Genomic DNA, 27,085 nt, shown 5'->3' with positions numbered 1-27,085 from the left:
ATGACTAAATTTGACATCTCATAGCCCTTTAGCCTTAAACAGTTTTATAAGTTTCAGTTTCATAAAAAACTTTAGTCTATCATTTTTACTTGTTATATTTATTTCTAGTGATTTTCTACTATAAATTTTGAAAACTTTTCTGCTTCTGTCTCATTTCCTATAATTACCCTTGTCCAAGAGAATAAATTTTATTATCTAAAGAAGTTAACTGAGGTTTTGGGCACTTTGCCCAAACAATATCTATATTCAAAAGATGCTCATTAAATAAAAGTAAAATTTAGAATGTTTCAGGAATTCTAAATTAAATCTAAATTTTAAAATAAGGCTAAAAAGAAATCAGGACTTTGTCAACCTCTTGTAATAATAAGTAGTCAATTATTCTTGACTAAGAATTAAATTACCTTTTTATATTTTCTACTATATATTATATTTCTGTCTGGGTACTAACTATTTCTCCCTTTCTTGCACCACCATCATACATTTTAATATAAAAAAATTCTTGGTACAAGATAGAATAATTTTAAGAGTTGGTTAATGTAGATGCTGCTTGGGTCTGTGCCTTGGAAAATACTTTGTGAATTAACAAAAATTTAAAAAAAAAATGAAACAGAAAAGAGCAAAAAAGAAATTTTTTTTTAAATGAATGATTCTAGGAAAAAAATGTTTTAGGTATACACAATTACATTTATTTCTGAAAAACTGATTTTAACATTAATATTATATCATTAGAATTATTGGCTGGTTCACCATTACTAAGAATAGGGCTATAGTTGTTTTGTTTTCTTTGTAGGTTGGGAAATTTGGTAGAAAATTTATGACGTGTTTATAAAAACAAAAAGTTTTATTATTTTTAATTGTCAGCCTACTGTTTACTAAGGAGACTTGAGGAAACTAGAAATGTTGGTTGTATTGTCTAAAAACCTGTTACAATAAATAATAACATTAACAGAAGAAAATAATTAATAAGATCTGAGCATTTCACTAAAATTCTATGAGCTTCACTTACCTCATTCTTTTACAGCATTGTTGATTAGTGATAATATATCATGATTAGTGATAATATATTTTCACTATCTGGCTCATAGTAGGCACTGTATCTGAGAGTTAATATTGTAATTAATATTAAGATAATGCAAAAAGGACCGTAGGCAAGAATTAACTGATTTAAATAATGAAATGATGTCTGAGATTTGAGTAAGAATAAAGGCAATACAAATTAGGTATCTATTGATCATTATTGAATCTGAGCAATGGATGTATTAAGTTTATATATTATTTAAAGGTTTCCATGATAAAAGTTTTAAAGCAAAAATAAATATCTGGTTTAAGAGCAAGGTTATAATAAACCATATGTAATAAGGCTTATTACCTTATTGCATAAAGTAATAAAAGAAAGTCTAGAAATGTGAGACTACACTGGCTTCAGAACAGATTCACTAACTTCAGTGATTGAGTTTAAGCAAAAACGTCGTGTTGCATACTTGTAGAAACCAGACTGAAATAGGCTCATCAGGTGTAAGTTCAAGAGGAAAATTCAATGAAATATGAACAATTTTTCTGTAACAAAGTGTCTTTACACATTTTCACTGCTAATTCATTAAATTCGGTTGACACAGTCTTTTATGAGACCTATGTTTAATGATTTTTGTAACATTTAAATTTTTACCAAATGATTGTAATGCAATTTTACTGCTATAGGACAATATGGAAAGCAGATGAAACTAACAGTATCCACAATATCCAAGAATGTAATGCTACCTAGTGCTGCATCTAAATCACAATAAGTACAAGAGTTTGGAATCCCCATTAAGAGGCTTGATTCTCATTATTCATATTTGCACCTTGTCCCAGAACCTGTGAAGTGGTGCTGCCCACTTCTTCAGAGCAAATGTTGCCACATTGGCAGAATGTGGCCTTGAGCTACATGATTTGATACAACAAAGCTGTTTAGGGCCAGGCTGCTTTTAACTGGTTGCCACAGCAGATCTGCTTGCTCCAGTGCTTCAATTTAAGCAAAAAAAAAAGTGGCTTTAGACTTCTAAGGATATCCTAGCCAAATAATTGTCATTAAATCTTTCTTTAAGACCATAAAAACTTGTAAGGCTGACGATTGTAATCTATATTGTTGCAGGAAGTGGTGTTTTTATACTTACTGAAATCACTTCAAGTGGAGGCATCTGCTACAAAACAAGATAGTCCTCACAGCTTAGGGCATGATTTGGGTACAGCTGAGAAATGTCAGCTGTGTAAACAGCCTGAAATGTGTTACCAACAAAAATATAATTAATTTCTTTCCAAGACAGTGTGCCATAACTTAATACTTAGAATGGTTTAACTTTCAGTGCAAGCACCTGAACATTTGCTTTCTGGTGCCAGAGTAGAGGATTGGTTAGAAAGGTCATTAAAATTAGAGTCGGTTTGCACTTTTTCTTCTTAGTTGCAGACATTTGTGTGCCTCTGAATATACAATAGCTTTACAGTGGCTTCTGTGAATTTATGGAAATAGAGATCAAGAAGTTAATAGATTTTGGGTGATGGAAATGTTCTAAAATTAGATTGTGGAAAAGATTGCACACCTTTAAATTTACTAAAAGTCATTAAATTGGACATTTAAATGAAAACAAATGTTACGGCATGTAAATTATACTTCAGTGAATATTTTTTAAAAAGATAACGAAGAACTAAATTAATACTTATTCATTTATGTTCTTATACTGCATGAGAAATATTTTAAGGTAACAAAATGTTTTCTTTATTATACTTCTCATTAACCTTTAACTTAGGAAACAGAACAAAGAAATAGACTTCTTAAAATTAGATTCTTGTCTAATCTTAAGTCTCTTATGAACCTGTTATACTTGAGTCTTGACATTTTCTGGCTACTCTGTGAAGTCACCAATCATTTAGAACGTTGTTGCTCATCTTCCTTCAGAGTTAAAATATTTCTTTTCTTATAGTTGTAGAGTAATGGAGTATAAGATACTGTATGAATTGTCAACAACTCTTTCACTTCCTTTTGCACTCTTTCATCAGGGAAATAGGTATCTAAAGCTTTACCAGTAGGGGAATGTTTTCATGCTGTGACAGTTCAGCTGTGAGAACAAGGAGTTGGCAGAAGGTGAAACCTTATTTTATACTTTAAGGAGGGATGCTCTTGGCTTCCACAGAATATAAATAATTTTAACACTGTGAATTATGTCTAAAAATTTTATTATAATTCTATTAGAATATATGTAATTTTTTAAGTTACAGGGTTTAATAATGCTTATACAAAGGAGGAAAAAAAAATCTTTCCTTTGTTTGCTTGTTTTTGCCATACCAGGAATTAAACCTGGGAGCACTTTACCTCTGAGTTATACCTAATTCTTTTTATTTTTTATTCTGAGATAGGGTCTTGAGAAGTTGATGAGACTGGATTTGGATTTTAGGCTTGAGCCTAATGAACAATTGGGATTTCAGGAGTGTACCCCCACAACCATCCTTAAGTTTTAATTCTTTTTTATTCTGTGCCTTTTTGTTTTCCTTTCAGAGTATTAATGGTTTTCCAATGTTCTGTTATTGGCTAAGGGATATTAACTCAGAATTTGAAACATTACAAATTTTAAAATTAGAGTTCTTCAGGCATTTGTTAGGAATCACTTATTAAATATTTAATGACTTATTAAGGGCTGGGGCTGTGGCTTAGTGGTAGAGTACTTACTAGCATATATTAGGCACTAAGTTCCATCCTCAGCACCATATAAACATAAAAATAAGATAAAGGTATTGTGTCCATCTATACCTAAAAATTTTTGTAATTAAAATTAAATATTTAATAATAAAATATTTTCACTTTGAGAATGTTATATCACTAATGAGCAAAACCATTACGGTGGCCATTTTATTAAATAAAAATACAGTAAAATGTGGAAATACATCCACCCCCTTTGAGAAAAACAATCTGTGGTAAGAGGGTGTCATCTACTTTGATCCTTCTGAGGTGTATGCGGGAGGGAGGGGTGGATTTTCTTCTGTGATTTCTTCCTAAATACTTATTAAGTAGGTATCAAGTTATGGAAATTTTTTCTGACTCTGGACCCCAGACCCAACTGTATGGAAGCTGCTATTCAAATATTCTCTTAGTATACATACTTAACACTGAAATTATCAACTAAGTAAATTTTAAGCCTCTAACTATACTCATTCTATTCATTGCTGCAAAGTTAACAGCTCTAAAGTATAGCATGAATCACATTCAGTTTTTTTTTTGTTTACTTATCTTTAATGGCAATTCAATACCTGTGTATTTTTTTTCTGGCATTCAGAATCCTTCATTCTTTGATGGGAAACTTCCCATCCATGTTATTTTGCCATATTGGCCCAGAGTAAATGCTTGATATATATTTGTTGAATAAATGAATAAAATACACCATATGTGTGTCAGCTTTCACTAAATATTCATCTTGCTATTTCTCAAATGTACTTTGTGATCTCTCCCACTCTGTGTCATTTCATCATACTATTCCTTCCATATATAATACCTATAACAATTATCTTCTTCCTTCAAAAGCCCCTACCTATATCCTTCTTTCATGCTACCTTTTTCAACCTTCAGAGAAATGAGTTTATAATACAGTTCTTCCATTAACATTTTTTTTTTTTTGTCCTTTCATTCCTCTCTTCCTTCCTCCTGTCTGGTTTTATCCTTTTGTCTGCGTCACCATAAACAATTAACCTCTCTCAGTCTCCAGTCTATGTAACTGTAAAATAGTCAATAATTAATTAGTTATTGTAAAGACTAATAGTTGATAGTTACAAGGATAGTTACAAGGATAGTTACTCATAGGTTTATATTGAAGATTGAAGTAATCAGTACAAGAAAAGTGTTGAACATGTTAATCTTTGGCTGTTTTTTCCCATTCATCTATCTATTCATTCACTTGACATTTGTGAAATTCTTACAAGCTAGTAATAGCATTATATCCCATAAAATTACAAGGATAAGGTACTTCTCAGGAATTACAGAATATAGTAAGAGGCAGATATATATATATATATATAACAATGACAGTTGTTATATGCATCTAATGAGATCATAAAAGAGAACAACCGATTTTGCTAACAGGTGGTGAAGGTGAAAATATGGCTTTTTAAAAAAAGGGACATATTGAGTACATTTTAATTTGTATACGTGTGTTCCTTTTCTGTTTTGAAAATTCTAAACACACACCCTGCTCCATGGTGGGCATTGAAGGCTTTTGCACATGTTAGGCAAGCACTGTACCATTGAGCTACATCCCCCACCCTTCTTTTATAAATTCTAAATATTTGAAGTAAGCGCTGTCTTTCTTATCTGTGTATACATTGCAGTATCAATCAGTGTTTTATTTATTCATTCACTGAATTGTTCAGAACTTCCCTATGTTGACATCTGTGACAATAGACAACATCAAATTTATATGATTATAGGAACTTCATTAACTTTTTGTGAGTCAGATTATTTCCTTTCTTAAAAAAATAAATCATCAAAACTAAACATTTCTTTAGTGGAAAATAGGTAACAGATTTAGGAAAAGGAGAGAGCTACCTTTTGAGCTCATTTGTACCAATATGTGAATGTCAGAGAAAGAGAGAGGATAGGTTAGCAGACCAATCCCAGTTCATTGAATCTCAACATTGTTATTATTTGCATGACTTATGTAATATATGAGTTTCAGTTTCTTCATCTTCAAAATAAAGACATTGTTGACATCCTTAAAAGTCTATATTGTGAAGATTAAATAAGTTAACACATTATCTTGGGCCATATGAAATTGTCATTTTGTAAGGAAAAAATGGTTGCATCTGAGCAGTTTTATGTGGTTTTTACCTAACATGGAAAGCACATAATATAATGCAAGGAATGGAAATTATGACTATCAGCCCAAATCCCACTCACCATCTGTTTTTGCCAATGATGTTTTACTAAGACATGTTATCTGCTTTCACACTTTCGTCAGGGATATATAGTTTCAACAAAAGCCTTACAGTCCACAAAATCTGAAATATCTACTCTTTGGCCCTTTTCAGAAAAAGTTTGCTAACCCCTTATGAGTAATGGCTGGCATTTAGTAGGCATTCGACAAACATTAACTCCTTTTCCCTCGAGTATGTACCTTCTTCATATCACACACACATGCAGAATCAGAAGCACTCTTTGAGTAGCTTCAGGGTTATTTTGTGCTATTTAAATTACTTTGTTAACCTGCCATAGGGCAGATAGATTTATAAAATCTTTGGACATTTTCACTGGCTTTTTCTTTATTTGGCAAGGTCATAGATAATGTTGCTTCTGATGGTGGTAAGACTCAGTTGCTTCGGAGAGTTCGTTGCCCTTGTCAACATCTTGAGTCTTTTACAAATAACACAGGCAAAGACTAAACAGGCGGAAAGAACAGCTTTGAAAGTAGTGAAAGAAAGTTTGGCTTTAAAGGGAAAGAAAAGTTATGAAATAAATTCTATCCTGAACAGAGAGAGCAAGTGTTATTGAAGCATTCACAGGACATGTTACTCAACAAATATTAGGAAAAACACATGGAAGCAAGACAGCCCCCAATAGGAAATTTATAAACACTGATGCTTTGAATCTTGGTTTTAGTTTGTTAAAAATCTTCAGTCTGTGGATTGCTATGTCTGTCATGAAGGGAAACTGCTCTGTGAATTTTCCTTCTTTAAACAACTAGAAGATAAAATATATGAAACAACTATTTTCAGGTATTAGACAATAGATAGTGCAGGACCATGAAGAAGGAAAATATTAGTAGTATGACAATACTGGCAACAATTTCTTGAAGCAGGAAGAAGAAACTAAAACAACCTGGTGGTTTCACTGATTTGAAGGTATGAAGATTGGAGTTTTGGAAGGCCAAGACAGCTCTACTTTGAAAAGCAAAGTACCAGCAGAGAAAAAATTCCAATGTGCTTATGGTTCTCCAAATTTTTAGCTGAATATCAATGTGTGCATACATAAGGTGAAATTCTAGGAGGTGTGGCAAAGAATAACTACTAAGAAAAATAGTTTGAGTTCTTAACCTCTAGAAACAATATCTATGAATATACAAGGCATTCAGTAGATATCTCCAGATAATAAAGACAACTCTAGCATTTCCTTTTAAAGCTTAAAAATAAGCCTCAAAAGGAGCAAACCGAATAACAGGTAACTGACTCTAAAAACAAAGTCCAGCATATAATTAAAAGGTATGACATAGGGGCTGGGGATGTAGCTCAGTGGTAGAGAGCATCACCATGTGAGATACTGGGTTCAATCCCCAGCACCACATAAAAATAAATAAATAAATAAAGGTATTGTGTCCATCTGCTACTAAAAAAAATATTAAAACAAAAAAGTTACAACATGTGCAAATGAACAGGAAAATCTGACCTATAGTCAGGGAAGAAATCAGTCAAAAGCAACAGATATAGAAGTGACTTAGATAATGAATTAGCACATGTGGACTTTAAAATAGCTATTACAGATATTATGAAGATGCATAAGGATTTAAGTGAAAATATGAACTTAGTGAGGAAAGAGTAGAATATATAAAATAAGATGAAGTATTCTAGGTGTCATACAATATGTGAAATTGAAATATCAATGGGAGAGATGAATTGCAGATTAGACTCTGCCAAAGGAAAGATCAGTGAACTTGAAGATAGAGCAATAGAAAATGTCCAAATTGAAAGAAGACAAGAATAAGTAGACAAAGCTAAAGTGAGACAAAATCAGTTTTGATATACATGCAACTAGGGTTGTAGAAGGAAATGAAAGATGGAGGAAAGTAGACCAAGACCAAAAAAGTATTCAAAGAAGTAATGGTTGAAAATTTTTATCTTTGATGAAAACTATAAATCTCCTAATCCATAAAGTTCAGTGAGCCCCAAGAAGGATAAACACAAAGAATCAATTTGCTGAAAATGGATGAAAAAGAGGAACATTTCAAAGCAATATATATATATATATATATATAATACACACAGAGGAACAAGCATAGATTCTTTTCATTTCTCTTTAGAAATAATGCAAACCAGAAGACAATGGAATGACATCTTAAAAGTACTGATTTTTTTAAAGACAAATTAAAATTTGATATCCAGTGAAAATAATGTTTCAAAATTGAAGTTGAAATAGACTTTTTAGATGGGGCGGGGGGAAAACCCTGAAGTTCCTGCCAGTAAATCTGCACTGCAAGAAATACTAAAAGAACTTCTTTAGGCAAAGAAAATGATAGCAGATGGAAAGTTGAATCTACACAGAAGAATGAAAAATGCACTAATAGTAAGAATAAAAGACATTTTTCCATGTTTTAAATTTTTATTAAAAGATAATTTTTAAAAGAAAACCAATAAAAAGCAATATGACTTTTGAGTATAAAAATGTGTGACATCTGTAGCACAAAAATAGAATGGAAGTGTACTATATTAATATTAGTTGAAGTTAGCAACCACTAATAAATAACACAGTAAAGGGTCTAGGGATATAGCTCAGTTGGTAGAGTGCTTGCCTTGCATGCACAAGGCCCTAGGTTCTATCCCCAGCACCCCCTTCCCCAAACAAACAAAAAATACCCACAATAAGATTATAGCTAATAAGCCTTTAAAAGTGATGAAATGGAAAGTCAAAAAGAAGACAGGAAAATAGACCAAAAAAAAAAAAAAGGAATAAATACAAAGCACACAGCAAGATGGTTTACTACAACCATATTGATAATTAATAGTAAATATGATTTTTTTGTACACTGAATGGAAGAAAATATCAAAATTAGTTTTAAAGAGCAAGAATCAACTATTCGAATCAAGTATAATACTGTCTATAAGAAACATTTTTAATAACAATAATAGGTTTATCTATCAAGGTTTTCCCATTAAATAAATGGAAATATAGAAGGTCTAATGTGGTCTGGGGATATAGCCTAGTAGTAGAGTGTTGCTTGCCTTGCATACATAAAATTCTGTATTCAATCTGCAGCACTGCAAGAAAAGAAAAAGAAAATCATTTCTAATTACACATACTATCAGAAAATACAGAATAAGGAAAATTACTAGAACTAGAAGGAGACTTTATGATGATTAAAAGTCTGTTTCAAGTCAGATACAATGGCATGTACCTGGAGTCTTTCCTGAGGCAAGAAGATCTCAAATTCAAGTCCAGCCTAGGCAACACAGCAAGACCCCATCTCAAAAACACAACATAAAACAAAAAGACACAAAAGGACAATTCATCGGAAAGATAAAGTATTGTATAGTTTATAATATATAAAGCAACAGCTGACAGATCCAGTAAAATAGACAAGTCTGCAATTAAAGTTAGAGATTTCATTATCCTTTCTTTAAATTTCATGAAAATAACAAATAATGAAATAGATGATTTGAGCAAAATCATTAATCAATTTAACCTAATTGAAACATATGGTCACTTTGCCCAACAATAGCAGAATATACACATTTTTTAAGGATACCTAATACATTCACCAAGATTAGATTTTAACCTATACCCACAGTCTCAGTAGATTTTAGAGGATTATAATGAGCATTGATGAACAAGATAAATTTAAATGGCATGTATAACAAAATGGTGCCTGAAAATTCCTCAATGTTTGAAATAAATAAAAATACCATGAGCCAAAGAAGAAATCACACAAAAGTATCAGGATCATTCTAAACTGAATATAGATGAAAACACAGAATATCAAAATTTGTGAGATGTGATTAAACAATGCCAAAAGGAGGATGCTTATATAAGGAAAGGATGTTCAAAATCAGTGATCTACTTATTATTTCACCTTAAGAAGAAAAAAAAAGAAAAGAAAATTAAATCCGAATAGGTGAAATGACATATTAAAGGTGAGAGCAGAAATCAATGAAATAAGAAACAACGAATAGTAGAAGAAATCATTGAAACCTAATGCTGGCTCTCCTAAAAGATCAATGGAATTGATAAACTTCTGGCTAGACTGATCAAGGAAAAAAAGATACAAATTACCAGTGTAAACAATTGAAGAGGAGTTATCAATATAGACCATATGGACAATTAAAAGATGAAAAAGAAAGGTTATGAATGACTTTATGCCAGTAAATTCTGCAACTAAGATGAAATGGACAAGTTACTTAAAATACTCAGATTACTAAGTTGATGCAAGAAGAAATAGAAAATGAGAATAGCCCAATTTCAACTTCAGAAATTAAATTTGTAATAAAAAATGTTTCCATAAGAAAAATTCCAGGATCAGATAGATACTTTTGCTAGCAAACTCTGCCAGACATTTGAGAAAAATTAATACCAATCTTATACAGATTCTTCTCCAATGCATTTTATGAGGCCACTGTTATTATCTGATACTAACATCAGTCAGAGACACTGATAGGGAAAGAAAACTACAAACTAATCAATATCCTTATGAAATGCATGTGAAATTTTTAAAACATTGAAATCTAAAACATGTAAAAAGGATAGGTCATGAATAAAACATTTTAAAAGAATGAATTTTATGTTTTGTGGTATGTTATTGTATCTTATTAAAGCTGTAAATTTTTAAAGAGAAGTGCTGAGAGGGAAAGGAGACAGAAGACCCAAATAAAAAAGAAAGGATAAGGTATCATGATCCATCGTGATTTATCCCATGAATACACGAATGCTACAACATTGTTATCTCAACCAATGTAATTAACAAAATATGAAAATATGCATAATTAGTTGAATAGATCTTGAAATAGGTTTCAATAAAATTCAGCATATATTCTACATTCATGTTGAAAAAAGGTCAGCAAGGTAGTAAGGTAAAGTGGTACAGCCATCTTGGAAATACCCAGCTTTTAGGTGTTAACCCTAAAGGAGCAAAAATAGATTTTCTCACTATCCTAAACAGATTCTTTCCCAGTGCATTTTATAAGGCCACTGTTACTATACTGATACTAACATCAGTCAGAGATACTGAGTTTTTGTAGGAACTTTATTCATTGTAACCAAAAACTGGAGGCAGCCCACGTGTCCATAAACTGCTAAATTATAAATAAGTGGTGATTGATTCATACAACTGAGTGCTACTCCTAATGAAAAGGAACAAACTACTGATACACACCACATGATTTACATATGTTAAATGAATAATGTCAGACACAGAAGACTATATCCTGGTGTTATTTCACTTATATGAATCTGGAAGAAAACTAAAGTACAGATATAATACCAGTGTATTGCCAAGGAGTGGTAGAGGGAATTTACCTCAATAGAAATTTTTTTTTTTTGAGGTGGGGGAAATGTATTTGTGCCTGTTGTGCTTGGAATATTGTGATTTTTATATATATAAATGAGTTTTCAATAATGCTCTTTTTTTTTTCATTAATGCTCTTTTTGTTTTTGTTTTTGTATTGGGGATTGAACAAAGGGCGCATTGCTGCTGAGCTAGATCCCCAGTCCCTTTTTATTTTTTATTTTGAGACAGGTTCTTGCTAAGTCACTGAGGCTGGCCTTGAACTTGAGATCCTCCTGTATCAACTTTGTGAGTTACTAGGACTACAGGCATGCCCTACCGTGCTGGGTGCCTTTTTTCTTTTTTTAAAGGAAAAATTAACTTGAAAACTGGTAATAGAAAAAAATTTCTCCAGTCTGATGAAAGCAATCCATGAAAAAGCTACAACTGTTATATTTTAAGATTGCAAATGAGGCAAGATGTTCAGTGCTACAATGTCTTCTCAGACATAACCATTACATTAAGGCCAGGAAAAAAGAAAACACAGGCATATTTGGTAGGAGGACAAAAGTTATGTTTATTCTTATACAAAATATTTAGTAGTTTTGTTTCTTGGTATATACAACATAATCAATGAAAAGTTGTGACAAGTGAAATTAGTGAGGTTAGGAGATCAATATACAGCAGTTGTGTTACTATATAGTGGTGAAGAACATGTTGAAAAATGGATTTTTAAAAATCATGCTGCTCACAGTTCTCCAAAATGTGAAATCTTTAAAAATAAAGTTAGTAATTGTACAAAAATTACTAAAGTTATATAGTGGGAGAAGGATAGCCTTTATTTAACAAATGGTGATGGAACAACTGGATATTGATAAGGACAATTTCAGTCTTTATGTTCACACACTCACACACCCTCTCAAAATAGATCATAGATCTAAATACAAAAGTTACAACTATAAAAGTGTAGAATATGTAGGGGAAAACTTTCTACCTTTTGGTATAATTTTTTTTTTTTTAAAGAAGCCACAGATTGAGAGGAAAATTTTTGCAAGTCTTATTTGGCAAAGTGCCTGTGTCCAGGTTATATAAAGAAATTTTAGAAGCAAATAATAAAATGATAAAACACCAATTTAGTGGGTTTTTACCTGGAGTCAAATTACGTATTGACTAGAAGAATATAACAGAATTTGAGGAGGTGGAATTTTCTATATTTTGATTGTGGAGGTATTTACAAAGTATATACATGCCAGAGGTAGTGGTGTGCTTGGCTGGGTTACATAATCCCAGCAACCTAGCAAGACCCTAAGCAACTTAGCTAGACCCTGTCTAAAAAGAAAAAAAGGGCAGGGGATGTGGCTCACCTCTGGGTTTAATCCCCAAATGCAGAATCAATATTCAACTCCAAATCTGCCCCCTCCCTCATGGCACTGCTTTTTCTATTGTATCATACTATTAGTTATGTGTCCATGTTTTTGAAATAGTTCTCATTTTAACATATCCAGTCTATTTTTTTCCTAAAATTATACTCACTGGTCAAACTACATACCAAGTATTAAGGTTTAAGGAGTATAATAGCAAGAGACTTGGATAGGCTTTTCAAAGTAAAATATTATCCTCCCAAATCTGATGTAAATCTCTAGTGACATTACAAATTAGGCAGTTGTCTTGACCTTTGTCTGTAGTGGTTTAAGAACCCCAAACCTAAGGCCAAGTATGGGCTAAATAAGAAAGTGGCATTATAAACCAGTAATTCTACTAAAATTTTGGTACATTCATATGCATTTATCAGAATACAAACCATACATGGATGGACATGTATTCACAGAACACAGAAGAACTAAGATAACATAATAGAACTGATGACTGTAATAACAAGGTTCTCTGATGTTTCTTTACCCTCTGTATATATACTGCAGTATAGCAGTAAATAAAAACTTTAAATCCCTACCCTTATGGAGTTTATGCTGGTAGCAGAAAACATAAGTGGAACTAGATAATAGTTATAGAGAGTAAGTAAAATTCATGGTTCTCTGTTAGTGATAAGTATTTGAGAAGCAGTTGCATTTAGATAGATCCATTTATAAACTAAAAGAAATAAAGCCTTAACTAGGTACAGTGGTGCCTACCCATAATCCCAGCAACTAGAGAGGCTGAGGTAGAAGGATTGCAAGTTTGAGTCCAGCATAAGCAATTTAGCCAAAACCCTGAGCAACTTAGCAAGACCTTATCTCAAAATAGAAAATAAAAAAAGACCAGAGAGGGACTGGGGTTGTGGCTCAGTGGTAGAGTGTTCACCTTGCACGTGTAAGGACCTAGGTTCAATCCTCAGAACCACATAAAATAAATAAACAAATAAGGGCACGGTGTCCCCCAGAAATAAATAAATAAATAGATAGATACATAGATAGATAAATAAGCAAATGAATAGATAGATAGATAGATAGATAAAGGATCAGAGATGTAGCTCAGTTGTAAAGCACCCCTGGACTCAACCCCCAGTACTAGAAAAAAAGGAAAGAAAACTAGCCTTAGTATTAACTCCATTTAGAACTATTTGGAGAAAATTTTTGTTCTGTAATTGTCACTCTTTGTGGCGGCCAATTAATGACTTTTTTCCACATTTTAGTACGAAATGAGGTGTGGGTGTGTATGTAAGGAAAGATTGATAGAGAAAACAAAAAAGTTAAATTTATATTTCAGTGGCTGACCTGAAGGGATTAATGCATCCTTCCTTAATTCTCTTTGAATACTGAGGTGCCCATATTTTTTTCTTCAGTGTTCATACCTAGTATATGATTTTCACACAGTAAATTCTGATCAAATACATTGAGCCATATAGATGATTTCCCTCAATGAAGAGGACTCTGAAATAGGATTGGGATGGAAAGTGCCCTTCTTGTGGTGATGGAAGTCGACATTAGTCTAAAATGCAACCTAATGATAATAACCATGGGAATAGAGAGGAAGAGATGCTTTATCAAGTATTTCAAAGGACAATCAGCAAGATTCAGTAAGTGAATATTAGATATGAAGAGAGAGTAAAAAAATGACTTGAATTTCTTACTAAGCATGGAAATGTCACTGTTGGAAAGTAGAAGGTTGGAAGGCCTTATTTTTAAGAGATTAAGCACCACACATATGTATTTATAAACAACCTTCTCTTTCTCAATTATAGAATACAGTCAAGTACAAAGGTTCCAACAAGACCTTATTTTTAATATGAGAGATAATGAACAGTTAATACATATTTGGGTACCTTAAGTACCTAATATAGGTCCAGAGAAGTAAGCTAAATGTCAACTTAATTTCCAGTCAACCATTTTATGAGGATTTCAGAGACTGATCTACTGCAATTCCAGTATTTTTGTGGAGACTTTAAATTATCATCTTATATTCTTGTTTGCTGTTGATCAAATCCAGGTCCTCCAACATGTGAATAAGCACATGTTCTACCTCTGAGCTAAACCCACAATTCTTTATCTTGTATTCTAATGTTCCCATATTTGACCTATCTCAATTTTAAAAATCAACTTGTCTAAAAAGGCAAAATTTCTCTGAAATAGACCATATGCTAAAAATGATTTAGAGTCTTTGCATTTTGACATCTAGAAAGAAAGTAGGGATAAGTTAGGCTGAATTTTTCTGTCTTAATTTGATGAAAGTGAATTTGAAGCTTTATAATTACTCAATAAAAAGCAGAAACAGAGAAATCGAATTTTCATTTATTCTCCATATTATCAGTGTAGCAGGGAATGAACAATAATAATCTGTTTTGGAACAATTACTTAGCATAGTGGTAGGTGATAAATCAGTAGGCATTTATGTAGTGATTTCTAATTTGCAACATATATTTCATGGACATGATTTCATTTGAGCCAAGGAGAAGTGTATGTGTAAATAGTTTTTTTTATAGAAATAGTATACAGAGGAATATAACTACTATTGTCCTAAATTTTTCTCAGGGTTACTGCAGACTAACTTTTCCTTCTAGCTTAGTTTGAAAAAAGAGCACTTGAAATAACTTTCTTTCTATGAGACTATGAACTCATTGAGGGCAGGAAGCAGTCTGATCCATTTTTGTGTCTGAAGTACCTACCATAGCCTCTGGCACAAAATAGCAGTAAATATTGTTTGTGTTAATATTACAAGTGGGTACTGAAAAGTCTGTAATGGACCCTAAATAGCAATAAATAACTAGTAGCTGAGAGTTTCAATACATATTACTTTTGCTTCAGAGGTACCATTTCTTTATTTCAAAAAACCAGGGTTTTTTTCATCAAAGGTCTTGTTGGAACCTTTGTACTTGACCCTATTCTATAACTGAGAAATAGAAGGTTGTTTATAATACATATGTGTGGTCCTTAATCTCTGGCATTTGTGTTTGCAAGTTAACATGCTGTCTATTGCATTTGAACAGCTGTAACATATGTGATAAGATTTCTTAATAAGTCATTTTCTTGAGCAGTGGAAATATGAAGAGTGGTAGTCCCAGCTTATATTACATTGAGTTTTTAGACCCTTGGGTGTTAGATATAATCAATTACCTATAATTCTATGTTTGAGAAAGATAGTGAAATATAGTATTATAGCCTGTTTCGGATCTAAAAGAGATCTTATAGCATTTTGTGATGTGCAAGAAGGGGAATGTTGACAATTGTTTCCAAATGGGGTTACAAATTCTTAGAAAATTTCTAACCCAAAGAAAAGGCTTAAAATGAGCAATGGTGCATGAAAGAAGCCTCCTGAGCTCAAAGTCAAATCAGTTGCTGCTCTACATCTTTATATTATTTAATATTCTACCTGTAGAATAGTTTTTAAAAAATAAATATCCACAAGAGATTGTTAGTACTGATTGTTCCCAAAGCCAGTGAAAGTCTTTTTGTTCTTTTATTGTACGTTTGTTGACAGTTGTGATCAACATGGAATGAACTGCTTTACAGTTTATTACTTTCAAAGTACAAATTTGAATGCTGTGGATTCAGATGTATAAAAGAGATAAAATTACAGACAGCTTTGAGTGGCAGTTACATATCAAACCTCACGGGGGTTTGACAGGCAACGAATATCGTTATTAGACGCTTTTTCCATAATTGCTGACATTTATCCAGTGTTTCACAGTATTTGCTAATGTATTAATGCAGTCAATCTCTGAGAGGCTGCACATGCCTTTTTAGCCCTGGCTTTTATGGGATTCTGAAATTCATAGACCCACAGATACTTATTCCCTGCTGGTTGCCGTAGTGACAGAGCTCAGAGATAAGCCAAGACAGAGCCCTTTTGTGATTGCTTTTCAGGTGACATTCAGCGGCAGCTTGAGTAGAGTGTCCTTTTATAGTTCCTGTAATTCAGAAAATGATAACAGCTTTTTGCTGCTTAGAGGAGAAGTCTGTGGACTGCTCCCGGTGGGATTTCGGTTTGCTGTGCCACTTCATACCAACACCAGCCTGATAAAGTTCTTATTATTGTGGAGATTTCAAAGTGCAAGAGGACTGAATTAATTATGACAGGTTAGAAAATGCAGGACTGATACTACAAATAAAACTTTAAAGAGCCAATATATCTTCCTCAATCATATGTAACAAGTTGATTTGGACATTGTAAGCTATTAGTAGTGATATAGCCACTTGCTTAATAAATAAATGTACTTATAAATTACTGGTTAACTACACTAGCTGTTCCATCTCAAAATTTAGAAGTTATCTTCCATTTCTGTGTATCATTTTTTTTTCCTGTTTGAAACTGTTATTTCAAGATTCTGGTGTTTGGAAGCAGACAACTTCATTTGGACATTTTGTAAGTCAAGATTATTTTAATTTTTTGTCATAATTCTAACTGGAATAATTAAAATTGCTTTATAAAGTAGTAGCTTACTTGAAGTGATTCAGATTTAGAAGAGAACACCTGTAATGATGGGGAACAGTTGCAAGAGGAGCAGTTCAAGAAATAACTGGAAAGATCATAAGGCCATTAGAAGCCATTATTTTTCCACTAGACTCTTGAAGCCAAGAGAGTTTATCATCTTAATTCTGAAAGAAGAATTCCAGTCATAGGAAACCTTGAGAGCTAAAAACTACTGTTTATTTAGTTGACAATAATGAAACCAGGTGGGAGGCCAGGAAGGAGGAAGAACACTAACCCCAAATTGAATCATGCTAATCTGATGGGAGATATGAAGCACTTAACTATCATCCTTAAAATTTAAATGTAGATCACAGTTAAGCAGAAAGCAAGTAGGATGGGCTAAGTAGAAAGTAACTTGAGAATCTGAAGAAATGAAAATGAGTAGATGTGTTCCATATTTCTAAATTGCTAGTGAGCCACACAAGAATGGACAGCCATTTGGACAGCACATGAATGAGGGTTCAGGAAAGCAGTATGGCCTAATAAAAGCTAATCAGTTATCTTGAATAAAGTGTGCAACTGGAGATCTGATTTGTTACTTATTTCTAATCTTTCAGTCTCATTTAGAGCAGATGTAAACTCAATTCTCATGATATGCAAATATTTATAATTCAGACAAAAAAAGAATAACCTTCAGACTAGTGACAAACAAATATGACATTTTCAAATGATATGTAGAAGACCTTTAATAACATTGGGTTATCCCACAGTGTTCATTGTACTCCTTACTTCTTAATCATCTGCTTTGATATATTAAATGAGAGAGGAGAGATTTTTTTTAAGTTAAATGATATGCTTTCCTGTGCTGTGGTTATCCATATGTAGATAAATGATATGCTTTCCTGTGCTGTGGTTATCCATATGTAGATAACCACAAAATTTGTCATTCACTGACAAAATGTTTTGAGATCATACCACTCCCAGTGTTTTAGAATTAATACATATCAGTTAATACTTGTTACTAAAACAAAACAAGGCAAACTGAAAAATGCAACCTACAGAATAAGAAAAAAAATGTTGCCTCTCAAAAAATGTAGAGATTCCACATTAAAAAGCAGTTATTATATTCAAGGAAGTGGTTCTTTTTAGTAACATGAGAAATTAGTCCCTGAATTCAGAAACTCAAAAATGTTATCTTACCTATAAAGTAAAAATAATTACTATCAGCTTTTTATAGTTTTACATGACAAGTTTGAAATAATTGCCAAATTATCTCCCCAAAATTTAATTTCAATCATTTTAATGTAAACTACATATTGACTTCTGAGCCCCAACAAACACAAAAATGGTTTAGATGAAACTTAACCATTTCTCTTAACCTCTATTACCATTTCTTAGGTTGTTATCAATAGTAAACGCAACACAGGAGCAATATCCATTTATCCTACTTTTTTCTAGGTCTTTGCTGAGCCCTTATATGTTTTATCTGCAATCCTCCCATTAATTTATCCTGGAAGGTAGATGTTATTATCCCTATATGTATATATGAAAGACCTGAGGGTACTTTCATAACTTGTCCAACAACACACAGATAAGAAGTGCTAGAAAGAAAATTCTGACCCAGTTTTGACTCTAAAAGATACATCTTTCCATTGTACCATAAGAAATTTCTCTGTGAACCTTAAATCCCAAATTCTTATTCCTTAGCGTAATTTCCTAACTGCTCCTACTCCTTGAATAATCTGTTTGGTCCTATAAGATTGGTTCCTTCTGCCTTAAACTCATTTTAGACTGTCTTTCCTTGCATTTTGATAAAATTAAATAGTACTTAAACAGTACTTATTATACTTAGAATACTACTTGCTATATATAAGAAACTAGTGTTAGCAATAAACATTTAATAACTCAATCTTCCTAGAGAGCCTACAGAGAGGGAGAAAAGTCTTTGCCACCCATACCTCAGATAAGGTGTTAATTTTCAGAATATACAAAATCTTAACACCAGAAAAACAAATAATCCAACCAATAAATGAGCCAAGGAACTGAACAGACACTTCACAGAAGAAGAAATAGGATTGGTCAACAAATATATGAAAAAATTTTCAACATCTTTAGTGACTAGAGAATTGAAAATTAAAACTACACTGAGATTTAATCTCATGCCAGAGGGAATGGCCATTATCAAGAATACAAGTAACAATAAATGTTGGCAAGGATATGGGGAAAGGGTACATTCATACATTGCTCATGGGACTGTAAATTGGTGTAAACCACTCTGGAAAACAGTATGGATATTCCTTAAAAAATAAAAAACAACTAGGAATGGAACCACCATTTGACCACCATTTCCACTCTTTGATATATATACCAAGGAGTTAAAATAAGCATATTACAGTGATGAAGCCACATCAATTTTTATAGCAGCTTAATTCACAATAGCCAAGCTATGGAACCAATCTAGGTACCCTTCAACAGATGAATGGATAAAGAAAATGTGGTATGGAATATTACTCAGCCATAAGGAAGAATGACTTTATGACATTTGCTGATAAATGGAAGGATCTGTAAGTGAAATAAGCCAATCCCCCAAAACCAAAGGCTGAATGTTCTCTCTGATACTGGATGCTAACACGCAGTGGGAGTTGGTGGGGCAAGTCAAAGTTCAGTGGCTTAGACAACGGGGAATGAAGCAAAGGGATAGGGGATAGGAATAGGAAAGACAGTGGAATGAATGTGACATAACTTTCCTATGTGCATATATGACTACACCACAGTGAATCTCAACATGTATACATCCACAAGACTGGGATCCTAATTAGAATAAGATGTACTCCATATTTGTGTAATTATGTCAAAATAGACTCTATTGTCATGTATAATCACAAAGAACAAATAAAAGACTCAAATCTTCCTAACAACACTGAACTAAAGGCTATTGCTTGTCCCATTTTACAGATGAACAAACTAAAGTCTTTATATGACCACAAAATTAGTAAGTAGCAGTGGCATTTGAACTCTAATAGAATAGCTTTACCATACTATGTATCTCTCCTAATAACAGAGGAGGATCCATTACTGGAAGTATGTGGAAGCCTGTTACTTTTGTTCTTCACCATACCATATATTTCCTGTGGAGCAATTCAGTGATTAGCATGCTTATTCATTGTGCCTTTTGTTTCACTTTTATGGATTGTGAGATGGTAATTGTTACTAGGTTTTCCTTTAACCACTTTCTGTACCATGTCTACCAATTCTCTCTTCCTTTATTTTAGTTGCATTGTTTGAGACAGTTGACAGGTTCAATTTAATACCAGGTTTTGAAATCCAGGAAGAAGGTAGTATCATACTAGTCCTTTTCTTCTCTACAGCTATTAGCTGAGGATTGATTGATCCATAAAACTCCAGAAATGACATTAAATGTTTTCAGCATTTTAAACATGATGATTCTTTGGCTAGCTGTTTACAAACTTGTCCAAAGCTAAAAAGAGAGACTTAAAACTTGGAAGTTCCTTTACATTGAACATTAGAATATTGCCACTAGCCCAAATCTCACAGTTTTAGAACAGATCATTGTATCCAGAAGATAACTAGATTTAGGAGTCAGAAGACTTGCTCTGGTTCCAAATGAGTAAGATCATTGCTTTCACCTGTACTCTGTACCCCATCTTCTTTTTTCCTCTGTGAAACTATGTTCTTGATAATCTCTTCTTTAATATACCCATCTCATTTTGTTGGGTATTCTATCAACATTTAAATGTGAAAAATGTCTCATCACACTTACACACATTCTCTCTCTCTCTCTCTCTCTCTCTCTCTCTCTCTCTCTCTCTCTCTCTCTCTCTCTCTCTCACACACACACACACACACACACACACACCCTACACGAAAATAAACCAAAATTTTCTCCCTGACTTTAGCTATTACTTTCTTCCAGAAACTGGAGTTATCTGTAATTATTTCTCCACCAGAATAAGTTGTCTTCAGGTGTAGTGACTGTCATGTTGCTAAATCAAATAGGTGTTTTTTAGACCTCATTGTAGGCAGTTTAGCAACATTTAAAAATACTTTTTAATGAAGGTACAACTTAATGAATTTTCATAAAGTAAATACTTCCATATAACAAGCGTCCAAATTAAGCAAGAGAATATTTCCAGCATGTCAAAAAGTGCCTCCTCAGATCCCTTTTATCCAAAAGATAAAAAGCTGTGGAGTAGTTTTGACCTTGAATAAATGGAATCATATAGTGTGTACTCTTTATCTAGTCCATTCCTCTTTCCTTTTCTCCCTCCCTCTTTTCCTTTCTTCCTTTTTTTCAAACTTATGTTTGTAAATGAATATTCTTCTTATGTAGTTATAATTCATTCATTGTCATTGTTTTATAATATTTCATTATGTGGGGATATTCCACATTTTTATCTATTCTACTGTTGATGGGGCAAGCATTTAGAGGTATTTTAAATACTTGGTGGCAGCATTTGACCCTATTGGAAACTCCTTGCAACACTCTTCCCTGGATTCTCAGGGCACTGTGCTTTCCTCATTACCTGACCCCCTGTTTCTTTGTTGCTTCTTCTTCTACTGACTCCTTTGTAAACTCCTCCAAATCACTCAATATTGGCCTTCCTTTAGGGTTCATTTCATGTACTCATTTATTCTCACCTAGTAAGTTCTCCCTAGGTATTCTTAACACACCTATAGTTTAATCGTCACTTATGTAATAATGATGAATAATTCTTTTTTCTAACTCAGTCCTCCCATGAAAACTCCAGAATAGCCTTTTCATCATATCTCTCTCTCTCTCTCTCTCTCTCTCTCTCTATATATATATATATATATATATATATATATATATATATATATATATATATATATCCATCCCAAAGAACTTTAAGTTCAGTATATCCAAAATTGAATTAATGTTTTTCCCTGGCCATACCTGATCCTCTTCTAAAGTTCAGTAATTCCATGTATGTCATCACCATTTATCTAATTCTACAAACCAGATAGAAATTGCTTAACACCTCTTTCTCTTGATTACTCGAGTCCAGTTATCATCAATTCCTGTCAGTTTTAGCTCCCACATACTTTTCATTCGCTCATTTCTATTTCTGCTGCCTAACTATTCTATTTTTAGCTACCAACTTCTTTAATCTTTACTATTGCAAGAGTCTCCAAACTGAACTCTCATTCATTCTTACTTCTCTACAATCAGTTCTTCATACTACACCAAAATAATCCTTTTTTAAAAAATATGAATCTACTAAAGTAATCTCCCTGTGTAAATCATCCCAAATAAAGACCATACTCCTTAACATCACCAACCAGGCCCAGCATAGTTTGATTCTTGCTTTCTTCTTTAAAAAAAAATATATGTATATTTTTTATTTTTGTAGTTGTAGTTAGACACAATAACTTTATTTATTTATTTATTTTTTAATATGGTGCTGAGGATCAAACCCAGGGCCTTGCATGTAGGAGGCAAGCACTCTACCACTGAGCCATAACCCCAGCCCCTCTTGCTTACTTCTTTAGGTTGTTGTGTATTTTACCATCTCTTATTCTCTTTTACACTTGTCTTCTGACTGGTGTACAGTCTGATATACAGTCACTGATGTACAGTCTTTCATTACCCTCCCTAATCTTTTCTGTGTAATTTATACTCATTTTTCCAACAATTATTTCCTCATTGTTTTTTCATTGCTTTGATCATAGTTGTGATTTTATATTTAATATAATTGATTATTTGCCACTTTACCCTGTAAGTTTCCACAAGGGTAGCTATTTATTTTTTTTTTACCATTGCATACCTAATTCCTTCATATAGTAGATGCTTAATAAATATTATTTGAATGTATAAACCTTCATGGACCTCATTTTCCCATTCTTAAAATTATCCAACATTGCCCCCAAATTTAAAAAGGTTATATATGAGGAAGCATTAAAAACATTAAATGTTATATATGAGGAAGCATTATGTTTGTGAGGACAGCAAACATACTACAGAAATGTAAGGAATTGGTATCTTTATGTCCAAGCAGAGGGGCTCTTGCTATTAAAGATTATAAGTCTTTAAGTTCACTGTGATTGTGGGGTTATGCAAACAAATGTCAACAAGTATTGTGTGTTAAGCTTTCATCCCTTTACCTATCTCCCCTATAGTTCTTTCATCCTTCCATAGTTCTAGTTCTCATCATTTTTTAATGATTCCCCAGTTTTAGGCCTCCATCTCTTGCTTTCCCCATTCTAGTCTCCAGAATTTGTGGAATGTGAGTTATTTTACTAAATGCATTTGTAGCGTGTTGCTCCCCACTTCAAATTTCTCAGTGTTTTCCAGTTAACTATAGTTTAATGAGTAAACTCCACATTGGGGTACTGTGGTTCAGAGATGTGACTTTGACAAGAGCACTAGAGTTTAGAAAGTTATATCTGGACAACAGCATCATTTCTGATTTGCCTACTAGAACTGCATGGCCATTCTAAGTGGCCACACCAGCACAATGCCCTCTGTGCTTTGAGGAATTTTTAAATATAAGCCAAAATTTCTGAAAACTTCCAAACTACAAAGTGGAACATCATCCCCCAAATGTAATGATTTCAGTGAATATAATTTAACAAAGTCCTTAAGTGTTATTCACTTGTTATAAGCTGGTTCAAGCTTAGTGCATTAATTGAACTTGTTGATACTTAAGGCTCTAAGGAGATGAGATTCGGTACAGGTAATATTCAGTAAAGCTGGAGGCTGGTGAGAATAGGATCGTGCTATAAAAGAAGATATGGTTATACTGTATGAAACAAATTGTAATAATGAGCCCTACGGAGCAGAGACTAGGGTACAGTATGTGGTTAGCCAAGGCTAGGATGATGAGGGAGAAAACTAGATCCTAGGGGAGAATTTGGTGGATTAAGGTAGAGTGTAGAAGTAACTCCAGGCTGCCTCTCATTTGTGTCCAGTTATGCTCACCAGTGCTCCCAGATATATACATATACTAACAATGATTTCCCAGGGATATCAGATCTCCTTTCTCCTCACAGTATGTCAGAAACATCCCACTCTAGTAGAAAATAGAGCATTGTCACTTAGTGCTTCATTGTCCACATGTCCAAAATGGCAGCCTAGAGTTTCTTAAGGCTCAAGGTACCAGCCTTGGTGAGTACTTCCTTAGTCTTTCCTTAGCAAACTTTACTCATGACTGGCTATAGCATGGTAGTATTTTTTCCCCCCAAGAACATAACAAGTAAATGCTTTAATGTTAGGAAATTGGAGAAATTCCAGTTTAGGTAATTTTTGTTTTGTTTTGTTTTGTTTTGTCAAATAGGTTTGAGTATCATTTCAGCTCTGGAAGAGGAAGAGTTTGTATGACATCATTAGGAGACTCTTGCATTGTGTGGTCATGATATAGGTGTTTGAGAGTATTAAATGACAGAGTATGAAGGCCCAGTTTGTAGTCTCCCTCAATAATTCATCAGGTATTTGATGTTGGGCAAGTCATTTAACTCTCTGGACTTTGATTTCCTTAGTAAGAAATTTTATGTTGAAAAACATATGTGTTACCATGAGTAGAATATGTTAAATTAGGCATAGACAGATTTACTAATTTTGCTAGGCCTAGTTTTCTTATCTGTCATATGGACATATTAGCAGTTTGGGGATTAAGTGAGGAAATGAATGTGACTTGCATGGTTATAAAAGTTTCTTTCATGTGGGCAAAGAGATGTAGACTCTGGAGTGAGAACAATTTAAATTGGAATTAAATCTCAAACACTACTATGAGTAAATACTCTGAGGATTTGTTTTCTTACCCTTTAAAGGGGAAGTTGCGATATCTACCTCATTAGACCCTTATATTAATTGGGAGCGAATTTGTTGTTGTTTTGTTTTGTTTTATTGTGTTTTGTTTTTCACTCATATCACTGGGGATTTGAGTGCAGGGATGGTCTATCCCTTAGCTACATCTCTAGCCTTTTTTTATTTTTGAGACACAGTCTTGTTGTATTGCTGAGGATGGACTTTAATTTGGTAATCCTCCTTCCTCAACCTCACAACTCCTGGGATTATGGGCATGTGCCACCACCATGCTCAGCTGGGAGGATCAATTTATAGTATGTGTCACATAATAAATGTCTAATAAATTTCAGAGTCCTCTCCATCCCTTTCCAGCATCATTCTCTCTTCCTTCAAGTCAAAAGTTTCCCCTTATTCTAAAATTCTTTGGTTGTGTGTTTTCTAATTCACAATTCTTTAGCAAATAAAATGCATCTATTAGAACATGTAAATTTCAAATAATGTAGAACTCTGAATAATAATTGTACTAGCATCCTTTTAAAAAGACAACTTATATTCTCAAACTATCCTTTTCATTTTGCTGAGAAATTTCATTTTTTTGAAAGAAATTCTGATATTACTCTGTATGGATCAAAATAATATATCAAATGATTTATCCCAGTCTTCTTGAAAATGTTTTTCAGCTTTTAGTTTTTTATAAACACATTCTTTTTTTTTAACTGTACTTTTCAGTAAAATCATTCAGCTCAAACTTACAGCCTACTTTTTAAAAAAAATAGGACTTATATTTAATCCACAAAAATGATTGCTGCCTACTTGAAATCACTGCTTTTCATTTCATCATTTTCATTGATGTAAATAAATGCTGTACTATGAGTTTACCCATAAGTTTGACTTGGGAACACAGCATTATTTTGCCATGTGTCAGAATCTTGTTTTAACAGAAGATTTTATCTGAGGATTCTCTCATTATGCTTTTTGTTTATTACAGTTATTATTATTCTTGGGGGATGTTGCTCAGTGATCAAGTGACCCTGAGTTCAATTCCTAATACTTCCCCTCAAAAAAAGATTATTCTTAGGATGTATCTGTACAAGAACCAGAGTACTAGGAAATAAACATATACACATGTATAACTATGGAATATATACTGGTTTTTGTATTTACTTGAGTGGGATTCCTAAAAAGTATAATTAAGACCAAAATAATGGCAAGTATCTCTTCTTCCTACCCTCGCTTCTGTCTTCTCCTCCCTGCCCTCCCATTATTATTATTTTCTAGTGAGCATCTTCAGCTATGACTGCACCACTTATAGTTATCATTGTCAGATCATGCCAGGTGTATGATATTTATGTGAGATTTTTAAAGAGTGTAAAGAGTATTTTATGTCTATTATGCATTGCTAGATAGTTTCTAAACTAAAAAAAATATGAAAACTTTTTATTAGTTACATTATACATCCTTATAAATTTAAGAACCATAATATTTTACAAAGTTAAGTTGAAATGACATTTGAATTATTTCTAGTTCCCATGAAATCCACAGATAAATATTTTAGAATGTTAATCATATGGAAACATTAAATATGAAATAAGCGTAGTATGACTTTATAAAAAAAACTTGTTTAATTATGTTTATATTTGAATTTGAGTGTTCTCTATATCGCTTATTTTGATTGGTAGTCATCATTGTCTACTGAATTAAACTTAGCATGCCATCTCAAAAGAATATTTTTGAGTCCAGAGGACAGAATGTTTCTCAAATTCTGGTGTTTTTTAGAATTTACCTTACTTTGGAGTGGTGTCTAGACTGGAATGTAGAGTTAGGTAGATTATGTGTATTTCTCTATAAAATTCAAAGTCTTGGCAAGGGAAAGTACCCATGTACCTATAAAATTAAAGGAATAGATATTTATTGTATGACTAGTCTAAGAAAAAGTATTATTAAACTCTTTGATAGCTAAAAATGAGAATATAATACTAAATGACCTTAGAATTGGACATTTAAACCTAGATATAATCAGCCTTGTGGGTTTGTTTTGTTTTGTTTTGTTTTTATGAGGAAATTTACTTGGTTCATGGTTCTATGGTTCTGGAGTCTTGGAAATCCAAGATTGAGGGGCTGCATCAGGTAAGGGATTCTTTTAAACCACAACTTTAAGTTTTGTTTTTAAATTATGTGTGTGTGTGTGTGTGTGTGTTGCTGGGAATTGCACCCAGGGTCTTATGCACACTAGATGAGTGCTCTGTCACTG

General features: G+C 32.9%; 1 protein-coding gene across 5 annotated transcripts in view; it reads left to right on the top strand.

Annotated features, from left to right (window-relative positions):
• The window catches only part of Faf1 (Fas associated factor 1), a 384,137-nt gene that overhangs the window by 216,639 nt on the left and 140,413 nt on the right, over positions 1-27,085 (top strand). For 3 of the 5 annotated variants that reach the window (XM_078026234.1, XM_078026231.1, XM_078026232.1), the window contains one exon: positions 26,893-26,961. The exons of the other annotated variants lie outside the window; for them this stretch is intronic. In XM_078026234.1, the coding sequence (XP_077882360.1) occupies positions 26,893-26,961 (69 nt within the window). The remainder of the gene's footprint in view (positions 1-26,892; positions 26,962-27,085) is intronic. 5 annotated transcript variants of the gene reach the window in all.

This window comes from Ictidomys tridecemlineatus, chromosome 11 (assembly GCF_052094955.1).
Source record: "Ictidomys tridecemlineatus isolate mIctTri1 chromosome 11, mIctTri1.hap1, whole genome shotgun sequence".
NCBI classification, from domain to species: Eukaryota; Metazoa; Chordata; class Mammalia; order Rodentia; family Sciuridae; genus Ictidomys; species Ictidomys tridecemlineatus.
The sequence above is the reverse complement of the archived record's forward strand: the minus strand, read 5'-3'. Positions and strand labels throughout refer to the sequence as shown.